At 39.7% G+C, this 22,667-nt stretch overlaps 1 protein-coding gene and 1 long non-coding RNA gene across 4 annotated transcripts in view; one reads left to right on the top strand and one right to left on the bottom strand.

Annotated features, from left to right (window-relative positions):
• STK38 (serine/threonine kinase 38) overlaps window positions 1-22,667 on the bottom strand; it is a 42,424-nt gene that overhangs the window by 12,833 nt on the left and 6,924 nt on the right. For all 3 annotated transcript variants that reach the window (XR_003968815.1, XM_030315373.2, XM_030315374.1), the window contains exons 3-7: window positions 13,943-13,994; window positions 12,918-13,040; window positions 11,007-11,090; window positions 6,869-6,992; window positions 4,488-4,642 (exon numbers count right to left, since the gene is read on the bottom strand). Coding sequence is in view for 2 of the 3 variants with exons in the window: in XM_030315373.2 (XP_030171233.1) it covers window positions 4,488-4,642; window positions 6,869-6,992; window positions 11,007-11,090; window positions 12,918-13,040; window positions 13,943-13,994 (538 nt within the window). In the remaining variant the exon portion in view is untranslated. The remainder of the gene's footprint in view (window positions 1-4,487; window positions 4,643-6,868; window positions 6,993-11,006; window positions 11,091-12,917; window positions 13,041-13,942; window positions 13,995-22,667) is intronic.
• LOC115513866 lies at window positions 1,287-20,549 on the top strand. The gene is made up of 3 exons (XR_003968816.1): window positions 1,287-1,297; window positions 6,793-6,800; window positions 20,370-20,549. It is a non-coding gene; the product is annotated as an uncharacterized LOC115513866 (long non-coding RNA).

The following is a 22,667-nucleotide window of genomic DNA, read 5'->3' on the forward strand; positions in this document are numbered from 1 at the left end:
CCACCCCTCGCTCTCTCAAAATAAACTTAAAAAAATAAAGATACTCTTACTACTTCTTAAACTAATGCACTCAAATATTCCTGTGTTTCTATATGGTCTTCAAAATCACCATTTTTAATGTGTACATAATATTCAAATGACTCAGTACATCATTGTTTACCTAACCATCCTCCTCATACTGGGTGTTTATTCCATTTCTAATTCCTCACTCCATGTAATGTGGATTATAAGCACCCTGTGATAGAGAGGGTCTGTGCCCCCAAATCTAACCATGCACAGTACAGAGGATGGTCTTAATAAACGATTGTCAATGAGTAAATAAATCTTTGTTCATATAACTTCTTCTCTGCTTGAACTATTTCATTAGGATACATTCCAAGGAATAAATTATTCCAAAGACAGAGAATAAACTTTATTACATAGTTCTTGACAAATGTTGCTATACTGTATTTCAGTCATAAGTGTCTGACTTTATCATACTCTTCAAGGAACACTCACACCTCCTCTGAGCCAGGCCCCACGCTTTAAATGTGTAATCTCATTTATAACTCTTAAGTCACATTTCACTGACTCAGACTCATTAAATGGCTTGCTGGTGAAATGACAGAACCAAAGCCAAAAATCAATCCATGTTCCTTCTCCCAGACCAAGATTCCCTTACCCTCTCCAATCCCCTGATCCCACCTGGAAAATGGAGATAATGATATCTTCTTGGTAGGAATGATGACAATTAATGCATGTAAAGATCTTAACCTAGTGCCTGGCACTAGCTCTAAGTAAGAGACAGGTGTTCTTGGGGTAGTGAAATTTCAAGTAGATAAGGAGGTAAAACCAAAAATAGGGGAGGGAATCCTGATGCTCAGGGATCTACATTGCTCAAGGTCACACACTTAGAAGTGGTGTGGCCAGGGGCACCGGGGTGGTTCAGTCAGTTGAGTCCAGCTCCTGGCTTCAGCTCGGGTCATGATCTCACGGTCTGTGAGTTCAAGCCCCGCACCAGGCTCCGTGCTGATAGTGTGGAGCCTGCCTGGGATTCTCTCTCTCCCTCTCTGTTCCACCCCCCACCCCCTGCCGCAGCTTTCCCTCTCAAAATAAATAAATAAACTTAAAAAAAAAAAAAAAAAGTGGTGTGGCCAAAGACTTCAACATCTGTGATCTATCCATACCACCTTCCTCCAGGACATCCTTGGGCCTTAATATACAAACTTCTCAGGATACATGAGGCTACAGAAGCCCTGCTCAGATGGGTCAGTTTTATTTTGTTTTGTTTTGAAGAAATCCCATTAGGTTTGGCCGTGTATGTGTGTGTACCCATGCGAGTATGTATGCCCAACAAAGTAAACTACCAAACAAAGACAGATTTGAACCTGCTAACCTGGTATCATTTTTTTCAGATTTTTAAACAACTTGTTGTATAAGTCAAGGAACAGAGTTTAATTTAGAGTTCTCAAAATTACATTTCACCTGGACACCTCTAAGAAAAGAGAGTGTCTTAAAAAGCAGTACCTGGAACAAATGCTATTCAAGCCTAAATTTTCAGGGAATTCTGTAGGTATCCTAAGTATGTGGCAGGAACTCAAAACATCTACACTTTCACTTCTAGAATCTGTATGGTTGAACACCGAAATGAGCTCGCTTGTGAAAACATCTTTCTACAAGTCTGGGCTAGCATCTTGTAGAGAGCAAACCTGCACCTAACAGGGTTCCTCACTCCTCCTCATTATATTGAGGCCCCAAGTTCTTGGCTTTCAATATGTCTGCTAGACCTGAACAGAGACTACAGGGTGCAACTAAACCTGCACTAAGGCACCTGGGGCACAGGATCAGGGCATCTGAACCCGACTACACAAAGTAGGGCCAGTGCTTTATTAAAATATATCTGAGGGGCGCCTGGGTGGCTCAGTCAGTTAAGGGTCCAACTTTTGGCTCAGTTCATGATCTCACGGTTCATGGGTTTGAGCCCCACGTCAGGCTCTGTGCTGGCAGCTCAGAGCCTGGAGCCTGCTTTGGATTCTGTGTCTCCCTCTCTCTCTGCCCCTCCCCTGCTTGCGCTCTGTCTCTGTCTCTCAAAAATAAACATTAAAAAAATTTATATACATAGAATGACAGAAAAATACGTTTATATACATTAACATTTTTTTAGATTCAGAGAACCTTCAGAGAAGATTCTAAATCTTTCTTTCTTTTTTTTTTTTTTAAGTTTATTTATTTACTTTTGAGGGAGAAAGCAAGCAAGGGAGAGGCAGATAGAGGGACAGAATCCTAAGCAGGCTCCATGCCCAGCGCAAAGCCTGATGCAGGGCTCCAACTCACAAACTGTGAGATCATGACCTGAGCCAAGATCAAGTTAGACACTTAATCGACTGAGCCACCCAGGTGCCCCAATATATACATTAACATTTTAAAAGCAGAATACCAAGCTACAAGCTACTTTTAGGATGTTAACTGTATATAAATTACAGACACAAATAGAGAAGGTATTGAAGCTATTGTACCAAAATAGTGGTTATCTTTGAATGATGAGATTATAGGTATGTTTCTTCTTTATAACTCTTTGTACTGTTCAAATTTTCTACTGTGCATACACATTATTCTTATGATCAAGAAAAAGAAATTATTTGATAAATCTCCAGCCTTCTTGAAATAGAAAGATAGTTTTTTTAAAGAACGTACACCAAAAGTTCAGGTTTTTCAAAGACAGCAAGAAAACTATTAAAAGACAACAAGAGGGACGCCTGGCTGGCTCAGTCGGTGGAGCATGTGACTCTTGATGTTGGAGTCGTGAGTTTGAGCCACATGTTGGTGTAGATTACTTAAATACATAAAACTTGAAAGAAAGAAAGAAAGAAAGAAAGAAAGAAAGAAAGAAAGAAAGAAAGAAAGAAAGAAAGAAAAAGAAGAAGAAGAAGAAGAAGGAAGGAAGGAAGGAAGGAAGGAAGGAAGGAAGGAAGGGGAAGGAAGGAAGGAAGGAAGGAAGGAAGGAAGGAAGGAACTCAAAGAATTAAATTCACTTTTCTCCTTAAAAGTCCAGAAAGAAAGAAAGAAAGAAAGAAAGAAAGAAAGAAAGAAAGAAAGAAAGAAAGAAACTCAAAGAATTCACTTTTCTCCTTAAAAGTCCAGACAACAATTCTGTGTAACAGAACAGAACATTCTAAAAATTTTTTTAATGTTTATTTTTATTTTTTCAGAGAGAGAGAGAGCACAAGCAGGGAAGGGTCAGAGAGAGAGGGAGACAGAGGATCCAAGGCAGGCTCCACACTGACAGCAGAGAGCCTGATGCGGGGCTCAAACCCATGAACTACGAGACTGCAACCTGAGCCATAAGCCAGACGTTTGACCAACTGAGCCACCCAGGCACCCCTAAAATGTTAAAGCTGGAAGGGACTGTGGAGCTTCTCTGGATCGATATCCTCACTTTATAGATAAATGAGGACTGGACAGTGGGGAGGCCTGCCAAGGAGCAGCCAGAAACCTAGCAACACAGGGGTTCTCTTCTGATCTGCTGTGAGTTTAAAAACCAAGCAACTGAGGGGCACCTGGGTGGCTCAGTCGGTTGAGCGTCCGACTTCAGCTCAGGTCATGATCTCACAGCTGGTGAGTTCGAGCCCCACGTCAGGCTCTGTGCTGACAGCTCAGAGCCTGGAGCCTGCTTCCGATTCTGTGCCTCCCTCTCTGTCTCTCTGCTCCTCCCCCACTCATTCTCTCTCTCTCTCTCTCTCTCTCTCTCTCTCTCTCTCTCTCTCAAAAATAAATAAACATTAAAAAAAAAAAAAACCAAGCAACTGAACTCGTTTGCATGGCTAAAGAATACATAGGCCAGTCCAGAGGTTGAGCAGGACTCTTCTTTAAGCAAAGGACAAAGGATCTGGAACCTGAACTCTGGCACAGACTACTGTTTTTGTTTGCCTTACTTCCCAGTTCTTGACTGGGTTCAAGAATAAGGTTGCCCAACAAAGGGATTCCCAATAGGCGATGCATCAGTAGAGTTAATTATATGCTAATTCTAGTTAATTATGGGCTAGGAAAAGACGGTACCTTTGGCTTTATTATAAAATAAGCTTCTAAATCAGTTTTCAGGGCGTCCAACTCTTGATTTCAGCTCAGGTCATGATACTACAGTTCGTGAAATCGAGCCCCACATCAGGCTCTGCACTGACAGTGCAGTGTCTGCTTGGGATTCTCTCTCTCCCCCTCTCTCTGCCCCTCCCTCGCTCTGTCTCTCAAAATAAACAAACTTTAAATCAATTTTCCTCTTAATCATTTTCAAAGATGTCCTTTATTTTTAAGAAGAGTGTTCAAATTATAGAATCATACACCTTTCAGAGAGGGGAAGTAGCAGCAAACTTACCTATAAAAAAAGAGAAAACTATACAAAGACTATACAAAACAATTCGTGGCTCCCTGTGATTACCACAAGCATTGCAGGTGTTAAAGCAGACACTGCTCAGATGAGGAAATACACACTGGCTATTCCCCCACCACAGTACCTTGCTGTCCAGGAGAAGGTTATCTGGCTTGATGTCTCTGTGGATGAATCCAAGTTGGTGAATGGAGTCTATTGCTAATACTGTTTCTGCTATATAAAACTGAGTCTCCTCTTCTGTCAGGGTATCTTTTTTCATTAACAGGGTCATCATGTCCCCTGGAAACAAGATACAAAGCCAACACACACACATACATACACACACACACACACACACACACACACACACACACACAAACACACACACAACAATGCATGAGTAAGTGCCAGTTTTCAGATAGGTCTTCCCTATCTGCCTACATAAGGCAGTGCTAAACAGGACTCTTTTGTGTTCCAGAAACTGACCCACACTGCCGACATGGGTGGAAATGGTAAGTAGTTTCTAATACTTAAAGGTAAAACATTCACAGCCACAGAGAACAAAATGCTTTTAACCTAACCTGATGCTGACCACTAAGCAGTGATTCCCATTTTATTCTGGAGAGAAAAAGGAAAATTCTCTCACGCTTTAAAAAAAAAAAAAAAAATTCCTTAGGGTAAGTTTTTGGACTGGGGGAAAAAGTTACTTTACTTTTTAATTTGTCTGCAAACTACCATTTCCACATAGGTTATACCACCATTGTTATAAGTATAGGCTGAAATGCCAAACAAAAACTAAATATATGAGGAGACTGAAAACAAGCTCTCCAATTTGTTTACAAAACACCTGAACATAAATAAAAAGGTAGCACAGTATAAGTCAACAAAAGCTAAAAAGGAACTGAAAATGCTATGTACTGGGGTATGCAATGGCTGCCTCTCAGAAGTGCAAGGTGAACACGCCCCAAGATCAGCAGAGTGTTTTCTCCACTGTTATTATAGGTAAATATACACCAATATGCTTTATGCGACTTTTACAACACAGGATCAGGATTCTAGCAGTTAAAAGGTAAACTCCCTAGTTTTCTGCAAAGTCAAAATTTAATTATTTCTGCTTACTATCAGCAACATAAAATGGTGGGGAAAAAAAGATTCTGATCCTAATTCAATGGTTAGACAAAAGCAAAGCAAAGAAAATATTTAGAAGTAGTTTAAAGCTAAGAGAAACAGGAAAGATTCAGTTTAGATTCCATATAAAGCCAGTTATGGTCGGAAAACAGGGAAAAGAGAAAGAAACCTCTGATTTTAATAGAGCATCGTGCTGCTTTTTGAATTTCACTTATAACTTTGGGGGAATTTTTTGTATTCTTAGAGAAAACTGGGTATTTTACCCTCAGGCAAAAATTAAACCATTTATGCTCTCTTCTTTGACCCAAGACTTGAAAAACAGGATTCCCTAATCATCCCTGGCAGCTACATATTCCATCTGGAGGCACACCAGAGATGTGGGGGTGGGGCACTCAGGCCAGCTCTAAGGTAGCTGTGTGGCCTCAGTGCTGTGGCTCAGGAGAGCAGAGTTTGCCCAGATCAGAGAGCTCAAGCCAGATGGTCTATGGCTCTGAGGCCAGCTCCACGGAGGGCAAAGGGCGGGGTCCAGGAGACATGAGAAGCTATGGAAGACGGGGCGTGTAAGGCTTGAGGAGACCCGTGTCAAGGGGCTGGTGACTGAGCTGCTTCTTATTCCTATTTAAGAACTAGCTTCTAAATGTTAAAAAGTTTCTCCTCATTCTATCAGACTCTTCCCTAACTTTCATCAATTGTTCATAAAAAACTGGTGACCCTAGATCTAAATAAAAGTTGTCACAAGATCAAAATATTATGCCACAGTTACATTTGCTTTGCTATAGAACCAAAAAGAGAAAAAGTTTTCTTTTTTTCCCCCACCAGAGTGTGCTCACAGCTCATCTGTTCACTGGCAAACAGACTGTTCCCCAGGACAGATGGTATATTCTGTTACGGGTTTACTTTGGAGCTGTCTCAGGAGACACACATGCTGAGTTATGTAAAACCTGAAATCTCAGAAATGAGAGACTGAGTCTGGCTACTAATATAGGTAATGAGAAATTCACTCCTTATTAATGTAAGTTATACCAAAAGATAAACAGTTGAAGCAAATCACATAATAGCTTCAATCTGGTCATTTGGGTAACTGATTATACGTGATTCCCATGGACAGGAGAGCAGGCAGAGTCCCTAGTTTATTCCTATACATTTAAAAAGAAAAATAAAAGAAAGAAATGTCCATCTGAAATCATGAGAATGAGTGAGAAGGTTACTTTTATGGCACTAAGAATTGTAGAAAGGCACCCCAGCACAAGACAGGTTACTGACCTCCTTTACAGACCTAAAAAAGATTTAGAAAGCAACTTTGTGAACACGATTAAAAGCAGAAAGGAGGGTTAATTGATGTGAGAGAGAAACCACAGAACAAAAAGGAAAAATGACCTTTCATCGTCAAGTAATTACCTCCAGGCAGGAACTCCATGATTAGGTAGAGGTTTAGCTTATCCTGAAAACTATAGAACATTTTCACAACCCACAAACTGTCTGCCTCCACTAGAATGTCACGCTCCGCACGAATGTGGCCAACCTGGAGGTATACGCATTTGATTAATGACAAGCCTTGCTCTGCTTCATTAGACTGTATATTTGTTTAAACAAGTTAAGTACCGTTTGAGTATTCAATTGTGATGATGCAAAAGATCTAATTTATGCTTAGGCAAACCTATGAACTCAAAATTGACAACACTGGACTTGACGGTATTCAGTCATGAACACTTGAGTGATGAAAGGCTTACAAAAGGACAAAATGAATGGCTGTCATGCAAACGGCAACTTTAACAGTGCTGTCAATTGAACCTGTGATTAATTAAAAGTACCATTCTTTTGCACATCTTTTTGCTCTAATAACCTTTTATGACAAAAATTAGTCCCCAAGATGAAACTCTCTAAACAAGTCCTGCCTCAGGTCTGCAATGGTGTCGGCAATGACGATGCCCTGGCTGACAATTCTAGAACACTATACCACAGTATTCAGTTCGCTGCTGTGCACAGAGTATGTGCTCAATTCTTACGGAATGGAAATACAAGAATACCTAAGAAGAGTTACTGATTCGAATTTATGGTATTTCCAGCTTTCTGCTCTTACTAAAATATCTAGCCAAGGGAGACCAAATTGCCAAAAGGTTTAGGAGAACTGGCAGAACTACTGACAGAACTACATTATTTCATAATAATGTTTTATTATCAAATTTACCTTATCTACTTGAAATATGTAAGAGTAATCAAACCACAGCTGCGTATTATCAAATCCTGTCCCCTCTCCTCTTACGCTAAATGTCACAAGATGCAAAGGTGGGTCCAACCAGGTCTCCGTTTATTAAGACCCAGTGCGATCCTTGAATAGAAGTTTTGTTCTTAACATATGCAGCAGGGCTTCAGTCCTACCCTATGTTCACAGGTAAAGATGTACCGAAGTCCATAAACTGGCACTTCCGGTTGGCAAACTCAGCGCATGATTGTTGTTTTCTTCAATACGATGTTCGACACAATGCTTTGTTTTACTGCAATGTCTTTAGCAAAGCCAGGCACTCTCTCTTCCAATTGGACACAGATCCCACCCTTCTCTCCTGTCTTATCCCTAACCTGCCTCATTCTTCCCTTCAGGCCCAAGGGAAGTATTGAGTTTACATATCTCAGTTTCCAGTCTCTACTAAAATTCTTTGGGAAATTTTTAAATAACTTCAATGTTGCAGAAAACTTACATTTTTACATTTCTCCTTAGGGCATGAGGGTGGGAAAATGGTAGATAAGGGTGGTAAGGAACAGTGTTATGAAATCACAAAGAAGCTGAGTAAAGGCTAATGCTTTTACTCAGCTTTAATACAGAAGCAAAGCTTTTGGGAAACACTAATGCACTTGCTCAACCGCAGCTGTGGCTGTGCCCCAGTCATCACTGGACATAAAGACTGCGCAAGCCAGCCTCCAGCTGCCTCTGCTCTCCTGGCTCCCAACAAGGCCTCTACCTGCTGCAGGGAGCCAAAAAAAAAAGGGGGGGGGGGAGGCAGAACTATTACCACTCGTCACTCACCTCCGAGGACAGAATGGTGATGGCAACACTCTCTGCTTGTTAAGGGGAAAGCTATAGGCCACCTATGCACACCTTGCCCTCCTCTCCTGGGGCTGAAACAGCAACTAGGAACCTCAATATCTAAGAGTGGAGTGAGGTTAACATAGGGTAAGGGAAGGAAGAACCAAAGGTGCAACTCACATCAGAGGTTCCCTTTCTCTGTTCCATAAATATTTAATGGGGTGGAGTCACATCCTAGTTGCTATCCTGAGCACTAGGAAAGCAGAGATAAAAGTCCATCTTTTGTCCCCTCCTAATACTGTACTAGCATCACAATTGGAGGTTTTCCTTTAGCAATGTAAGAGAAACATGAAAAAGCTAGCTAAATGCTGGTCTCTTGTCCTTTAAAATTTATTTTCCAGACGGCAAAATTCCCACCCTATGGATCAGAATAACGACCTAAACTCTCAGTGGGTAGCTCTAACTCCTGTTCAGTTTAGTAAAAGCAAAGAAAAAACTTTCCCTAGGGGAAAGGAACCTGTACCTACAAAAAGTTAGGCTCTGAGTCTAAACTTGGTCAGCCCTACCCAAGTGATGGGTCTGCACTGGTCTACTTCCTCTCACGCCCTAGCACCAACCACGCTTCTTCAAGATGGCCGACTCAGGTAGAGTCTGTGACCAGAAACTTTAACTGGATCACACTGAGATCAAATCTAGGGAGCACAGTCCAACAGCAAGGTGAGCTAACAAGTAAGCTAATACATTGTTTAAAATCCTAATTCTCATGGAAAGCTCCTCTACTTCCATGTAGGAACACTTTAGAAAATGATTTTGAAGAAGGCACAGTATTTGAAAAAATGTTTTTACACTGTATATTTGAATTGTCCTCTGTTACCATGCTGGGCAACTGGCACATGTTATGAAGGATTAATAAGTGAAAATCATGATGCATACTTTTTACATTTTATTCTGAACACTAATTATTTGATAAAGAAAGGTTTTGAGACTTGGTGAAAACTATAGGAAGGGCACCTGGGTAGCTCAGTCGGTTAAGTGTCCAACTTCAGCTCAGGTCATGACCTTGGGGTTCGCGAGTTCGAGCCCCACATTGGGCTCTGTGCTGACAGCTCAGAGCCTGGAGCCTGCTCTAGATTCTGTGTCTCTGTCTCTCTCTACCCCTCCCCCACTTGCACTCTGTCTCGCTCTCTTTCTCTCAAAAATAAACATTAAAAAAATTATTTTAAGTAATTTAAAAAAATAATAAATAAAGTTACATGAAATAGGTCTTATAAAAATAAAACTTACTTGTGAAATACAAAATATACTGACTCATCACTACAGTTTTCCATTTTCCTTTTCAAGACTAGCTAAAACTCTTTCAGGGCCTATACCCATACCACACACTAATTTTTAAACACATAAATAGGACTGTTGAGCATTCTGAGTAAGGTTGGTATCAGCATAAACTATAGTGTCTGAATGTTTACTGCCAGGGTATTTGATACTCTCAACCGAAATTCCTGGGAGTCTAAGCTTATAGGTAACACATGAAAATTAAAGAGAAAATAAAAACTTCAAATTTTCACTGGCACTTAAAAGGACTGAGAAGCTTCAGTGACTACACCTCCCTTCAAGAGGCAAAAAGGACTGGGTGTGGGGCCAGTCTCCAACCCTGCTCTTTCACTCTGTGTCCAGGGCTCTCCTTGCCACAGGCTCTCTCTTTGTCCTCCTGGAGCATCTGATCCTTTACAGGACATATGCAGCCATCACCCACTAAAATCTGTTCTTAAGCAAACAGCTAAATTAAATTAGATTTACAGAAAAGTTGCATTCTTGTTTTTAATATATTATCCAAAATTTAAAATTTTATTTTGCATAAAGTTACTTTTGCATCTTATAAATCTACTTGCAAAGTAGGTTTAGGTTTTAGAAAGTGTTCTCGCTCCTTAAAGGAGAAATTGTACTGCTCTGCCGTTTGCATTAGATTTTTTCAAATTCATTCAGAAAGAAGACTGGTCTGTCTTGGGTAGTAATGAGCTACTGAGAAGACCCAACTTTGGTTTGGGTATACAGAATAAAGCATATTAAGACACATTTTAGACTGCAAATTCCAAATTCTAATTCCTAAGGCTCAGTCCCAAAGTGTGTGTGTGTGTGTGTGTGTGTGTGTGTGTGTGTGTGTATGTATATATCAGCATTCAATAGGAACGTGTCGTCACAGCAAGTGTGACCCCAAAAATAGGCTCCTCATGACAAGCACAGCATGTGATCAATTGGGAGACACAAACAGCAGATGCTTCTAATAGGTTTTCAACTTTTAAAAGACTGCACATAACATAAGGCATTATTTGTACTTTTAAAATACATGTAACTGCTTCTTTGTTGGGGAAAGAAAAGTAATACATGTATATTTGTACATGACAGTGCTAAAGAAAACTGTAATAAGAAAATACATTTCAAATAAACAAAAGGAACAGTTTTACGTAACAAAAAGCTGATAAGCAGCCTAAGATCACCGTTACAATTGTGGTTTACCTGCTCTTTTTCAAGCATATCTGCTTTACGGAGTATTTTCATCGCATACACATGCCCTGTATCTTTCTTCTGAACAAGCCGCACCTAAGAGTTATAAAAGAAATGCCAAGTCAAAAGTTCACAATGCCAAGGTAATTAATGCTTTCATGTGTTATAGGAAGTAATTTAAACTGGAAAAGTGTTACAATTTTAATATAAACAACCAGCAATAAAAAAACAAAAAAACAGAAAAAAGTGCTTTTTAACATTCCAAAATGAGTAGATTTATTATACACGGTGAAGTCAGTCCTGAAAACTTTCTCAGGTATCTCTAGATCTGAACAGTTTGGCTCCCTCGTTGAACAAGTCAATCCTATTTGAAAACCCTCCCTTTTGAACTTAAGGACTCATTATAACCATGGCACCTGTCATCCACAAGCTCAGACAACCTAAGGAAGTGATTGCAACAGTGTTTAAAACAAAAGCAAAAGCTCATATGCAAGAAAAATGTCTAGAAGGAAAAAACCTAAAATGTGTCATTAGGGAAACAGGGTTTTGTGCAGTTTTCCTCTTTCTTATCCTCCAATGTTTTTAGAGCACATAATTTTATGATGAAAAGAAAATCAATAGTCCACAAACCCAAAGAAAAACTTCTTGGCAAGTCCCTGCACATCCTCCCCTGCAACCCCCCACCCCCACCAAGATACTTAGGCTATCTCCTCCCTGCACCTTTCTTCATGTTTTTCCTGAGTCCCACATCCCTTCCTCACTAAACAGAAAGTTCTTTTAGAGGTAGTACCATACCTTCCCCTGTCTCCAGGAGCCAACAGGGATTTTGAACACTGAGGGATCAATTTAATCTTTCACCTGTGCCTTTGAGTATGTACTCACATTTCCCCTAGGTACGGGTTTTTAATAATATGCTGCTCAATTTATACAAAGTTAATAATATGCTGCTCAATTTATACAAAGTTAATGAAACTATTGCATCATCCACTTTGGGTGAGTCGTCCACTTTGGGTGTTTTCCACTAATGAGGATGACCTTGCAGGGGCTCATTTAAACCCTCCCCATAGACTGCTCTTATGACCGAGCAAGATGCATCTACAAGACCTGGTGGGACAAATGCTTTCAACTCTCTACCACTACCTGTATAACCCATTTCTATAATCTCTGTCTCCTGGGGCCACCTTTTTAGAGCGATACAAATCTAGCGGGAAGAAATAAAGGGTGGATATATGCTGTTAGTTTGCTCCTGAAGAGGCAGTGTGAGACTGGGAAAAGCAAGAGCTTTAAGATCAGGAACTCCTTTAAGAAACAAAACAAACAAGCAAAGGGAAAGAAAGAGAGACAGAGAAACCAAGAAATAGACTCTTAACTACAGAGAACAAACTCATGGCTACCAGAGGGGACATGGGGGAATGGGGGAAACGGGGTGAGGAATGAGGAGTACACTTGTCATCATGAGCACTAGGTGATTAAAATGAAAACTTAAAAAAAAAAAAAAAAGATTAGGAACTTCTGGGCTCAACTTCTGGTACTGCTGCTCAATGGCTATGTGACTATGGAGCATTACATATCCTCTCTCGGAGTCTTAATTTCATCATCTATAAAATGAGTCATTGTCATGATTATAGGAGAGAAACATTCAGTAAATAGTAAATATTGATTTCCTTCTACCTTTCAACTCTCCCTCTAAATCAATACTTAAAGCGTCAACATCACCTCTGGCAAAACAGAAGAACAATCAGAGATCTGGGTCAGTGGAGGGGGAGGAAAGGACAGACAGCAGTTACAATGTGGGCCTGGCACGTCTGACCCACCTACCCCATATTTCAGTTCTATTAACTATCATGAGCTTATGATACGTTGGCAGCTTCAAAGTTGTGTGGTATTTTTGTATCTTATCTGGCAAGTAGCTGTGGTTTTTACCTCACCGAATGCTCCTCTGCCTATTACTTTTAAGGATTCAAAATCTTCCAATCCAAGTCTTGTTCTCTTCAAACGAAGAAACTCTGTTTCCTTCCGAGCATGTGCTGATCTCCTCAGTCGTTTCTAACGTTTAAATAAAGGGGGAGAGAGGAGGGAAGGGGAGGAGCTGAATTTCTGCAACTCCATAGCAGTCTTACTCGTGACTGGAAAGCAGGGCCATGCCGATTAATCATGACCTTCTCACAGGTGAGAGCCTCACAGAAGAACCCTGAAGAGGCCACTCCTCCCCTCCCCAGCTTCCGGATACAAAACCAAACCATACTGATCACCGGGGTGCCTCCGGTGGACTCTGACTAACCTACTTCAGCAGTCAATTACTCGAACTTTTCTAATGAAGGCAGAATAAACAATCAATATTTTCCTTTAAACTTTTTTATATAAAATCAAAGTGTGGGTTTTTTGGGTTTTTTTTAACACATTCGAGTTCATTTTATGCTCTATAATTCCAACAAGACTTTGGTATTTTTCACCATTTTCCTGGATTCTATGATTCATTCCTATTTTTGAAAGCATTTCACGGTCATTTCAGTTCCTTGCACAGTTTCTTAACTGTATTTTCTCCTACCAAGTCTGTAGACACTGGGGGGGAAGGGCTGATTTGAGAAATATTTTGCCTTGATAATGATTTCAGGCATTTGCACCACTTCTGTGGAGATATTTCCATGATTTCTGTAAATATGCTATGGTTTCCTTTTAAAATTTTAATTTGGTCTCATCTCTTTCTTTTCTTGGAATTCTAAATCTAATTAATTTATTACAACTGGGCCTAAATAAGACTTCCTCTCCTGGGTACTCAGTAATTAATTTCTCCATCTTCATGAATACCTAAATCCAGAAGTGCACCAGCCCTCCTAAGTCCCTCTGCTACTAAGCCAAAACCCTTTCTCTATGCACCAAGGCTAACAACTTGCTGCACAAGACTCGCCACGTTGGGTTTCAAGGAAAAACTTCCCAATATTAATTACCTCTTCGTCCTTTAGGCCTTCCTCTTCCATCACTTTTTCTAACTTCTTTTGTCTAAAAATAAATAAAAATATTTGAAATAACATTTGAATAACTTTCTGAAAAAGCCTATCCAAACACAGCGTTTTTTGTAATGATAAAAACAGGTAAATCTCAAAGTGCCTCATTAAAACAAATTACAGTTACTAAAGTGAAAAGATTCCCACCCTTTGTTAGTTCTACCTTTTGAAAAAGATTGTATAAGATGTTAATGCAACAAAGAATCTTATTTCAAAATGAAAAGTTCTCTTTCCTTTATTTTTAAGTTATTTCCTCCTTAACAAACCACAAAACAGCTGGTGTTTGATAACCTCTTCTATCAGGGTGTTTCTCTCTCTCTCCCAGACTGGTATCTACTTCCTTTATTTTTACATCTTCCTCCTCCTCCCTGCCACAAACAAAGAGCAATAAACACTAGTAAAGGCAGAATTTGGAGATTTGGGGTGGAGGGGAGAAAAGGGAATGGTCAAAATACGTGATTGGCACCACTATTAAAAACTTAAGACTCTGGGGGCGCCTGGGTGGCGCAGTCGGTTAAGCGTCCGACTTCAGCCAGGTCACGATCTCGCGGTCCGGGAGTTCGAGCCCCGCGTCTGGCTCTGGGCTGATGGCTCAGAGCCTGGAGCCTGTTTCCGATTCTGTGTCTCCCTCTCTCTCTGCCCCTTCCCCGTTCACGCTCTGTCTCTCTCTGTCCCAAAAATAAATAAACATTGAAAAAAAATTAAAAAAAATAAAAAATAAAAAATAAAAAGCTTAAGACTCTAAATCCTTGGAGTATTAAACTTTAAAAACTGCATCCAAGAATATTTTTGAGCTACAATCTCACAGTGAAACAAGTAAAACTTCCTTATAACCAATTCCACACAACCTTTATTTATTCAGCATAATAAATGAAAGCACATGGGCTGGGATCTCTATCACTTATCAGCATTCCTGATAGCAGGCAATGTGAGCAGGACAGGGAAGAATGAAAGTACAGAGTACACGAGTACACGCAGCAACAGCATGTAGTCAATGCGGGGGAGGCACACAGCACTTCAAATGCCACACTTCAAATGTCAGTCTGTAGACAACTAAAAGCTACAGAGGCCTGTGTATAAAGGAGTGAGGTGATGAGGTTCTATTTTAAAATGACAGCCACAGTAATAAGCTGACGGGCTGGCAGGGAAAGCAACTGACGACGACTGAGGCAGACTGAAAGCTTTAGTAACGATTCAGACGAGCAGTAAAGATCTGGAACTAAGGCTAGAAACCTAGAATGAAGTGAACAGAGCTATTGCAAAGATGACCAACTGGCAGCAGGAGTCAAAGGAAAAATCTTACAATTTCTTGTGTGGGAGGATAATGACACCAGTAACCAAGAGAGGAAACACAGAGAAAGGACCGAGGGAAAGATAATGGGTTTTATTTTGGTCAATAAATAATTATTGCAATAATAGTAATTAGTTTAAATCAGTATCATGTTAGAAATCATATTACACATCCACAGGATCAGATGACATCAAGAATTCATATCCAAACTCTCAGGAAGTAAAAAGATCTACTCTGACCCTGATTCGGGGGGGGGGGGGGGGGCGGAGTCGGGGAAGCACTGGCATGGCTCCCAGTCTGCCCACTTCTCTTCTCTGAGTTCCCAGAATATTTTGGGGTATGTATCTATGTGTGCACATTACTGGAAGGAGAAGGCTGTATTACTGGTACTTTCAGGAGTGTAAATTAATTCCATTTCAGTGGTTAAATAGTTGAAGTAGAGAAGAATAAAAAGAATCAAAGATAACATCACAGCAAGAACTGTAATATCTCAACCATGGTTAGCTCTTTTTGTGCCTTCAGTATCAAACACCATAATTTCCGACTATGTTTTTTTGAATGACCACACCAGACTAGGCTAGAAGTCCAATGTGCTATCATATAATGTGTGTCCCAGAGATGGTTGCTTCTGACTGTTTTTTTTTTTTTTTTTTTTTTCCCGAAAGAGAGAGAGAGGGAGAGAAAGGCAGAAGGAGAGAGAGAATCTTAAGCAGGCTCCGTGCTGGGCATGAAATCATGACCCAAGCCAAAATCAAGAGTCAGACCATAACAGTCTGAGCCACCCAGGCACACCTGCTTCTGACTATATTTTAAATCTCAGTTCCAGCTAAGAAGCTTGCCATAGCTTGACTGCAAGCATAATTAAATTGGTTTCTGTAGAATATCTACCTGAGAGTAAAGTTATCAGAATCAACTCCTTGAACACAATCAGATTCGTTCATCAGAAAAGTATCCAGAAAAAAGCCTATCCATGGTAATGATACTGGGGCCAAGCCAATGAAGATCTTAAGGACACCAAAAATGGCAAGCATAGCCTGAAATGAGGCTTACAAATGATATCTTCTGTGAGATGATCCCAAGAAATTACCATTAACTTTGTTAGATTCATGATGACATTGTAATTACACAAGTAAATGGCCATATTTTACAAGATGTACCCTACAGTACGTAGGAAATGACAGATGTTTAAATTTTGTTTTGAAACACAACTGCAAGAAAAAATAAAATGGAATAGATGAAACAAATTTAACAAAATCTTGATGATTACTGAATCTGAGGAATGAGTATATGGGGGTTCATTGTAAGATACATAGATACATACATAGAAAGACATATAGTCTTTCTATATGTATGTTTAAAAGTGTTCATAATGAAAAAGAAAAGCAGGCCCCTCCACTGTGTGTCCCTGGTGGAAGAGCCAGTTTAGCTAACACTCCAGCCATTGGTGAAGCTACTCTTGCACTCAACTCCAAAGGTCCAGAGCAGAACCCCAGGAGAAAGACCGCCCACTTACACTTGGAGGCCACCCCCAACCTCACCCCATCAAGGGCTTTCTGTGAGCTCTACTTATCTGCATGAGAGCCCACTTCTCATAGGAGATGGTAAGGGCAAGTAGCTGAATCCTCCTTCTCCACTAAGAATAGCGTCTTGTACACAGCCAACTTCATAAAATGTGTGTTGCCAAATGGGGAGGAAAAGATCCAAGTGTGTATCGATGTGCAAACATATTTATGACTGCATGTAATTAGCCCCTTTTGCCAACCTTAAGTTCACCTCCCAATACAGCTTGATTCAGAGGTTGCAGAAATGGGAGAAAAGAGCTAATCCACTCTACAAGACAGCTGACTAGACAATATTTCTAATTTCTGTTGATGAGACATTTTAAAACCAGGAAAAATAGTAAAGAAATAAACACTACTTGTTATTTCCATGATCAAAATTGAGAAAACTCTCAAGAAATATCCTAAAAATGAATATTACAGATTTTTTAAAAATCTCGACAAATTACTTTGGTTTGACTGATATATCTAATCAGTGAATTAACAATCAAAGGTCAAGATTTACCCATTCCTGGGACTTAAATAAAACTGACACTTGCTGACTAATAGTAATCACAATATTACAGCTCAGTATCAGATCAGACCAAATGCAGACAGGGGGAAATCTGGGTAAGACTATCTAACAGGAGTAGTAAAACTTGCTAATTCTCAAAGGGTAAAATGTAGGAAAATTCTTATTTGATTTGGGGTAAGAGGGGAGGAAACACACCATTACTTCCTATTAAATTAGGTTTTTGTGGCTTTAATTAATCCACCAAAATAGTATTTATGAAGAACAGAAACAACACAATATTTAATAAGAAAACAATGCTGGGTGCTTGGGTGACTCAATCAGTTGAGCATCCAACTTCAGCTCAGGTCATGATCTCATAGCTCGTGGGTTTGAGCCCTGCATCAGGCTCTGTACTGATGTATAGCTTAGAGCCTGCTTCAGATCCTCTGTCTCCCTCTCTCTCTGTCCCTCCCCCACTCACACTCTGTCTCTCTCTCTCTCTCTCTCAAAAATAAACAAACATTAAAAAAAAATTTTTTTTTAAGAAAAAAATGCCAGTTTCCTTGGTTTTGGTTTCAGGCTGCTATAAATTATTTTGTATGAATATCTAGGCAATAATCAATATCTACCACATAATTAGGATCACATAAGAGAAAGAATAGAAGTGGTGTTCCTAGAGAACCTTACCATCAGAGGCAAAACAAGGATTAAATAAAGAAGATGAGGGATGCCTGGGTGGCTCAGTCAGTTAAGCATCTGACTTCAGCCCAGGTCATGATCCTGTGCTTCATGGGTTCAAGCCCCGCATCGGGCTCTGTGCTGACAGCTCAGAGCCTGGAGCCTGCTTCGGATTCTGTGTCTCCCTCTCTCTCTGCCCCTCCACTGCTCGCTTGCTCTCTCTCTCTCTCTCTCTCTCTCTCAAAAATAAGTTAACATTAAAAAAAATCATTAAAAAATTTTACCAAAACCACACATCCTAATCCTCTTAAGTGTCTACCATTCCCTTTGCACAATCTCTTTTGATTAATTTGATCTTTAAGGAAAGCAAAACCACCACCACTTTTGGAAGGTATTTCCATCTTAAGAATCCAAAACAGGGGCGCCTGGGTGGCTCAGTCGGTTAAGCATCCGACTTCGGCTCAGGTCATGATCTCACGGTTCGTGAGTTCAAGCCCCGCGTCGGGCTCTGTGCTGACAGCTCAGAGCCTGGAGCCTGCTTCGGATTCTGTGTCTCCCTCTCTCTCTGCCCCTCCCCTGTTCATGCTCTGTCTCTCTCTGTCTCAAAAATAAATAAAACATTTAAAAAAAAAAAAAGAATCCAAAACAAAAAAAGCACTGATTTCAACCCATTTTGGGGTGTAATTTAGTGTAAATCACAATGTAACACTTATTAATAACATAACACCATTATCGTATAATTACTAGAGAACATGATACATATCAATAATGAACTTTAAGGCAGAGCCAGTAGGATTAAAAACCAAGTATTACAGGGTTGCCTGGGTGGCTTAGCTGCTGAATGTCAGACTCTTGATTTCAGCTCAGGTCATGGGATCGAGCCCAGTGTCGGGCTCTGCGCTAAGTGTGGAGTCCGCTTCAGATTCATTCTCTCTCTCTCTCTCTCTCTCTCTTGCTCTCGCTCTCCCTCCCTCCCTCTCTCTGACTCTCTCCCCCACTCTTCCACTCTCTCTCTGAAGTAAAAAAAAACAAAAACAAAAAAAAACCCTATTATCAAATAAAACAAGTATCTTAATCAGAACTCGTAAGTATCTGTTTTCTTTCTATAATACCAGAGACTACAATTTCAAGAGAGTGGTTGTATTTGAAAATAACTATCTCCAACAGCATGCCTAGAGATACACTGTGCAAATTTATCCTTGAATTCCCCATGATCCCAACATAGGGCACTCTGCAGGCACTTCTCTGTTTCAGTGAACAGCAGCTAGCCACCACCAGCTATAAAATATTTTGCTATTTCACTTTCAGATCTGCATATTTAAAGTTCAATCATGATTTATACCTTCATGAAGAGTGTGGCTGCAAAAGCTCTTATGAAAATATTAGTATATCAAATCCAGCAACATACAAAAAGAATACATTATATTATAATCAAGAGGGCTTTACCCCAGGAAGGCAAGGTTAATTTAACCTGCAAAAAATCAGCCCATGTAATTCATCATGTTAAAAGAATAAACAGCGATGCAAAGATTGCAGAAAAAGGATTTGACAAAATTCAACACACACTCATGTTAAAAACTTAGCCAAACAGGAACATAAGAAAATTTCCCCAATCTACAAAGGACATCTCTGAAAAACCTACAGGTGACATCACAACTAATAGTGAAATAGTGAGTGCTTTTACCTTCAAATCAGGAACAAAACAAAAATGTCTACTCTCACCACATATAGCCAACGTTGTACCTGATATCCCAGCCAATCCAATAAGGCAAGAAAAAGGTGATAGATTGGAAAAGAAGCAAAACTCTCTATTTGAATATGCATAATTGTTTACACAGAAAATCCTAAGGAATCTACCAAAAAAGCTACTAGAATAAGTAAATTAGCAAGTTGCAGGGTATAAGGTCAATATACAAAATTCAGGTATATTTCTATATGCCAGCAGCAACAACTGGAAAAAAAATTAAATATCCACTTACAACAACATCAAAACAACCCCAAAGTACTGGCAATAGATGAACAAAATAACATATAACAACCCCATATTAAACACTACAAAACACTTCTGAGAAAAATTAAAGACCTAAGAGAATGGGAAGATATACCACGTTCATGTATCAGAAGATTCAATACTGTTAAGATGTCAATGCTCCCCCAAAGTGATCTTCAGATTCAGTACAATTATATTCATAATTCCATTAAGCTTTCCTCTAGAAATTGACAACCTGATTCTGAAATTTATATGAAAATAAAATTGCCACTTGCCATGCTGGCTGCATGCTTGCCTGCACCCTTTGTAGCCATGTCTTACAAAATTGAAGAAATCAAGGATTTTCTGCTCACAGCCAGGTAAAGGATGCCAAATCCATCAAGATCAAGAACAATAAGGATAATGTGAAGTTTAAAGTCTGATGCAGCAGATACCTTTACACTTTGGTCATCACAGACAGAGAGAAGGCAGGGAAACTGAAGCAGTCCCTGCCCTCAGATTTGGCAGTAAAGGAGCTGAAATGAACCCAGCAAACTAATTTGAACTGTATTAAAATTTTTAAAATTCTTGAAAGAAAGAGGGAAAGAAAGAAAGAAAGAAAGAAAGAAAGAAAGAAAAAATGCAAAGAAACTAGACTATCCAAAACAATCTTAGGGGAAAAAAAACCAACAATGAAGTTGAAGACTTAACCTACATGACTTCAAAACTTAGCAGAAAGCTAACAGTAACCACGTCAGTGTGATACTGACATAGGGACAAACAGATCAATGAAAGAGAATAAAAAATCCACAAATGGGGGCACCTGGCTGGCTCAATCAGTAAAGCATGCAACTCAATCTCAGGGTTGTAAGTGTGAACCCCATGTTGGGTGTGGAGATTACTTAAAAATAAAATCTTTAAAAAAATAAAATCTTGGGTGTCTGGGTGGCTCAGTTGGTTAGAGCACCCAACTTCAGCACAGGTCATGATCTCAACGGTTTGTGGGTTCAAGTGCCACATCGGACTCTCTGCTGTCAGTGTAGAGTGTACTTCAGATCCTCTGTCTCCCTCTCTTTCTGGCTCTCCCTCACTGATGAATGAATGAATGAATGAATGAATGGAAGAATAAAAGACAGAAAAGAAAAAACCTTCTAAAAAGAAAAAAAAAAAAACAGATACACGCTACATGGTATTTGGTTTTTGATAAAAATGCCGAAGAATCTAATGGGGAAAAGGAAATCTTTGCAACAAATGGTGCTAAAACAACTGAATATCCATAACAAAAAAAATAAATCTCAATCCCCACCTCATACACTTATTAATTCAAGATGGATCATAGAGCTAAATGTAAATACTAAATTATAAAACTTCCAGAAGAAAATGTAAAAATATCCTTATGCCTTGGGAGGAGTGAAGATTTCTTAGAGATCACAGAATGCAATAGCTATAAAAGAGAAAAATGCCAACTATTTTTTTTATTAGCATTACTTTTATTTTAGAAAGAGAGAGCATGAACAGTAGAGAGGGGCAGAAGGAGAGGGAGGAAGGGAGAGAGAGAGAGAGAGAGACAGAGAATCCCAAACAGGCTCCACACTCAGCACAGAGCCCAATGTGGGGCTCGATCCCACAACCCTGGAATCATGACCTGAGCCAAAATCAAGAGTTGGATGCTCAACTGACTGAGCCACCCAGGCACTCCAGATTTCATCAAAATTTAAAACTTCTGGGGCACTTGGGTGGCTCAGTCGGTTGAGCATCCAACTTTAGCTCAGGTCATGATCTCATGGTTTGTGGCTTCAAGCCCAGCGTCGGGCTCTCTGCTGTCAGCACAGACCCTGCTTCAGATCTTCTGTATCCCTTTCTCTCTGCCCCTTTCCTACTCACGCTCTTTCTCAAAAATAAACATTAAAAAAAATTTAGGGTGCCTAGGTGGCTCAGTCAGTTAAGCTTCCAACTCTTGGCTTCGGCTCAGGTCATGATCTCACGGTTCATGAGTTCAAGCCCTGCACCAGGCTCTGCGTTGACAGTGTGGAGCCTGCTTGGGATTCTCACTCTCTTTTTCTGCCCCTCTGCCACTGGTGCTGACTCTGTCTCGCTCAAAAAAAAAAAAAAAAAAAAAAAAGAGGTTAAAAATTTTTTTAACTTTCGCTTATCTAAAGACACTGTTAAGAAAATGAACAGGAAAGCCAGAGACTGAAAGAAACTATTTGCAGAACATTTATGTGACAAAAGACTGGTAACTAGGACTTATAAAGAACTCCTACAACTCAATGGTCAAAAAATTTGAAGAAACACTTCACACACACACACAAAAAATATAAATGACCAAAAGGCACATAAAAAAATGTTCACCATCATTAATCATCATGGCAATGCAATTTAAACAGTAAGATACCACTAACCATCTATAAGAATAACTGAAGTTAAAAGACTGACAGACGTTTTGTTCGCAAAAATGTAAAGCAACTTGAACTCTCATACGTTATTGGTAATATTTTAGAAAAAGGTCTAGCAGTTTCTTATAAAATGAAACATACTTATGTATATTTATGAACCAGCAATCCCACTCCTAAATATTTACCCAAGAATTGAAAGCAAATGTTCACAAAAAGATCTGTACACAAATGTTCATAGAAACATATCCAAAACAGTCAAAAAGTGGAAAAAAGCCCAGATAT

Source organism: Lynx canadensis, chromosome B2, assembly GCF_007474595.2.
Source record: "Lynx canadensis isolate LIC74 chromosome B2, mLynCan4.pri.v2, whole genome shotgun sequence".
NCBI lineage: Eukaryota > Metazoa > Chordata > Mammalia > Carnivora > Felidae > Lynx > Lynx canadensis.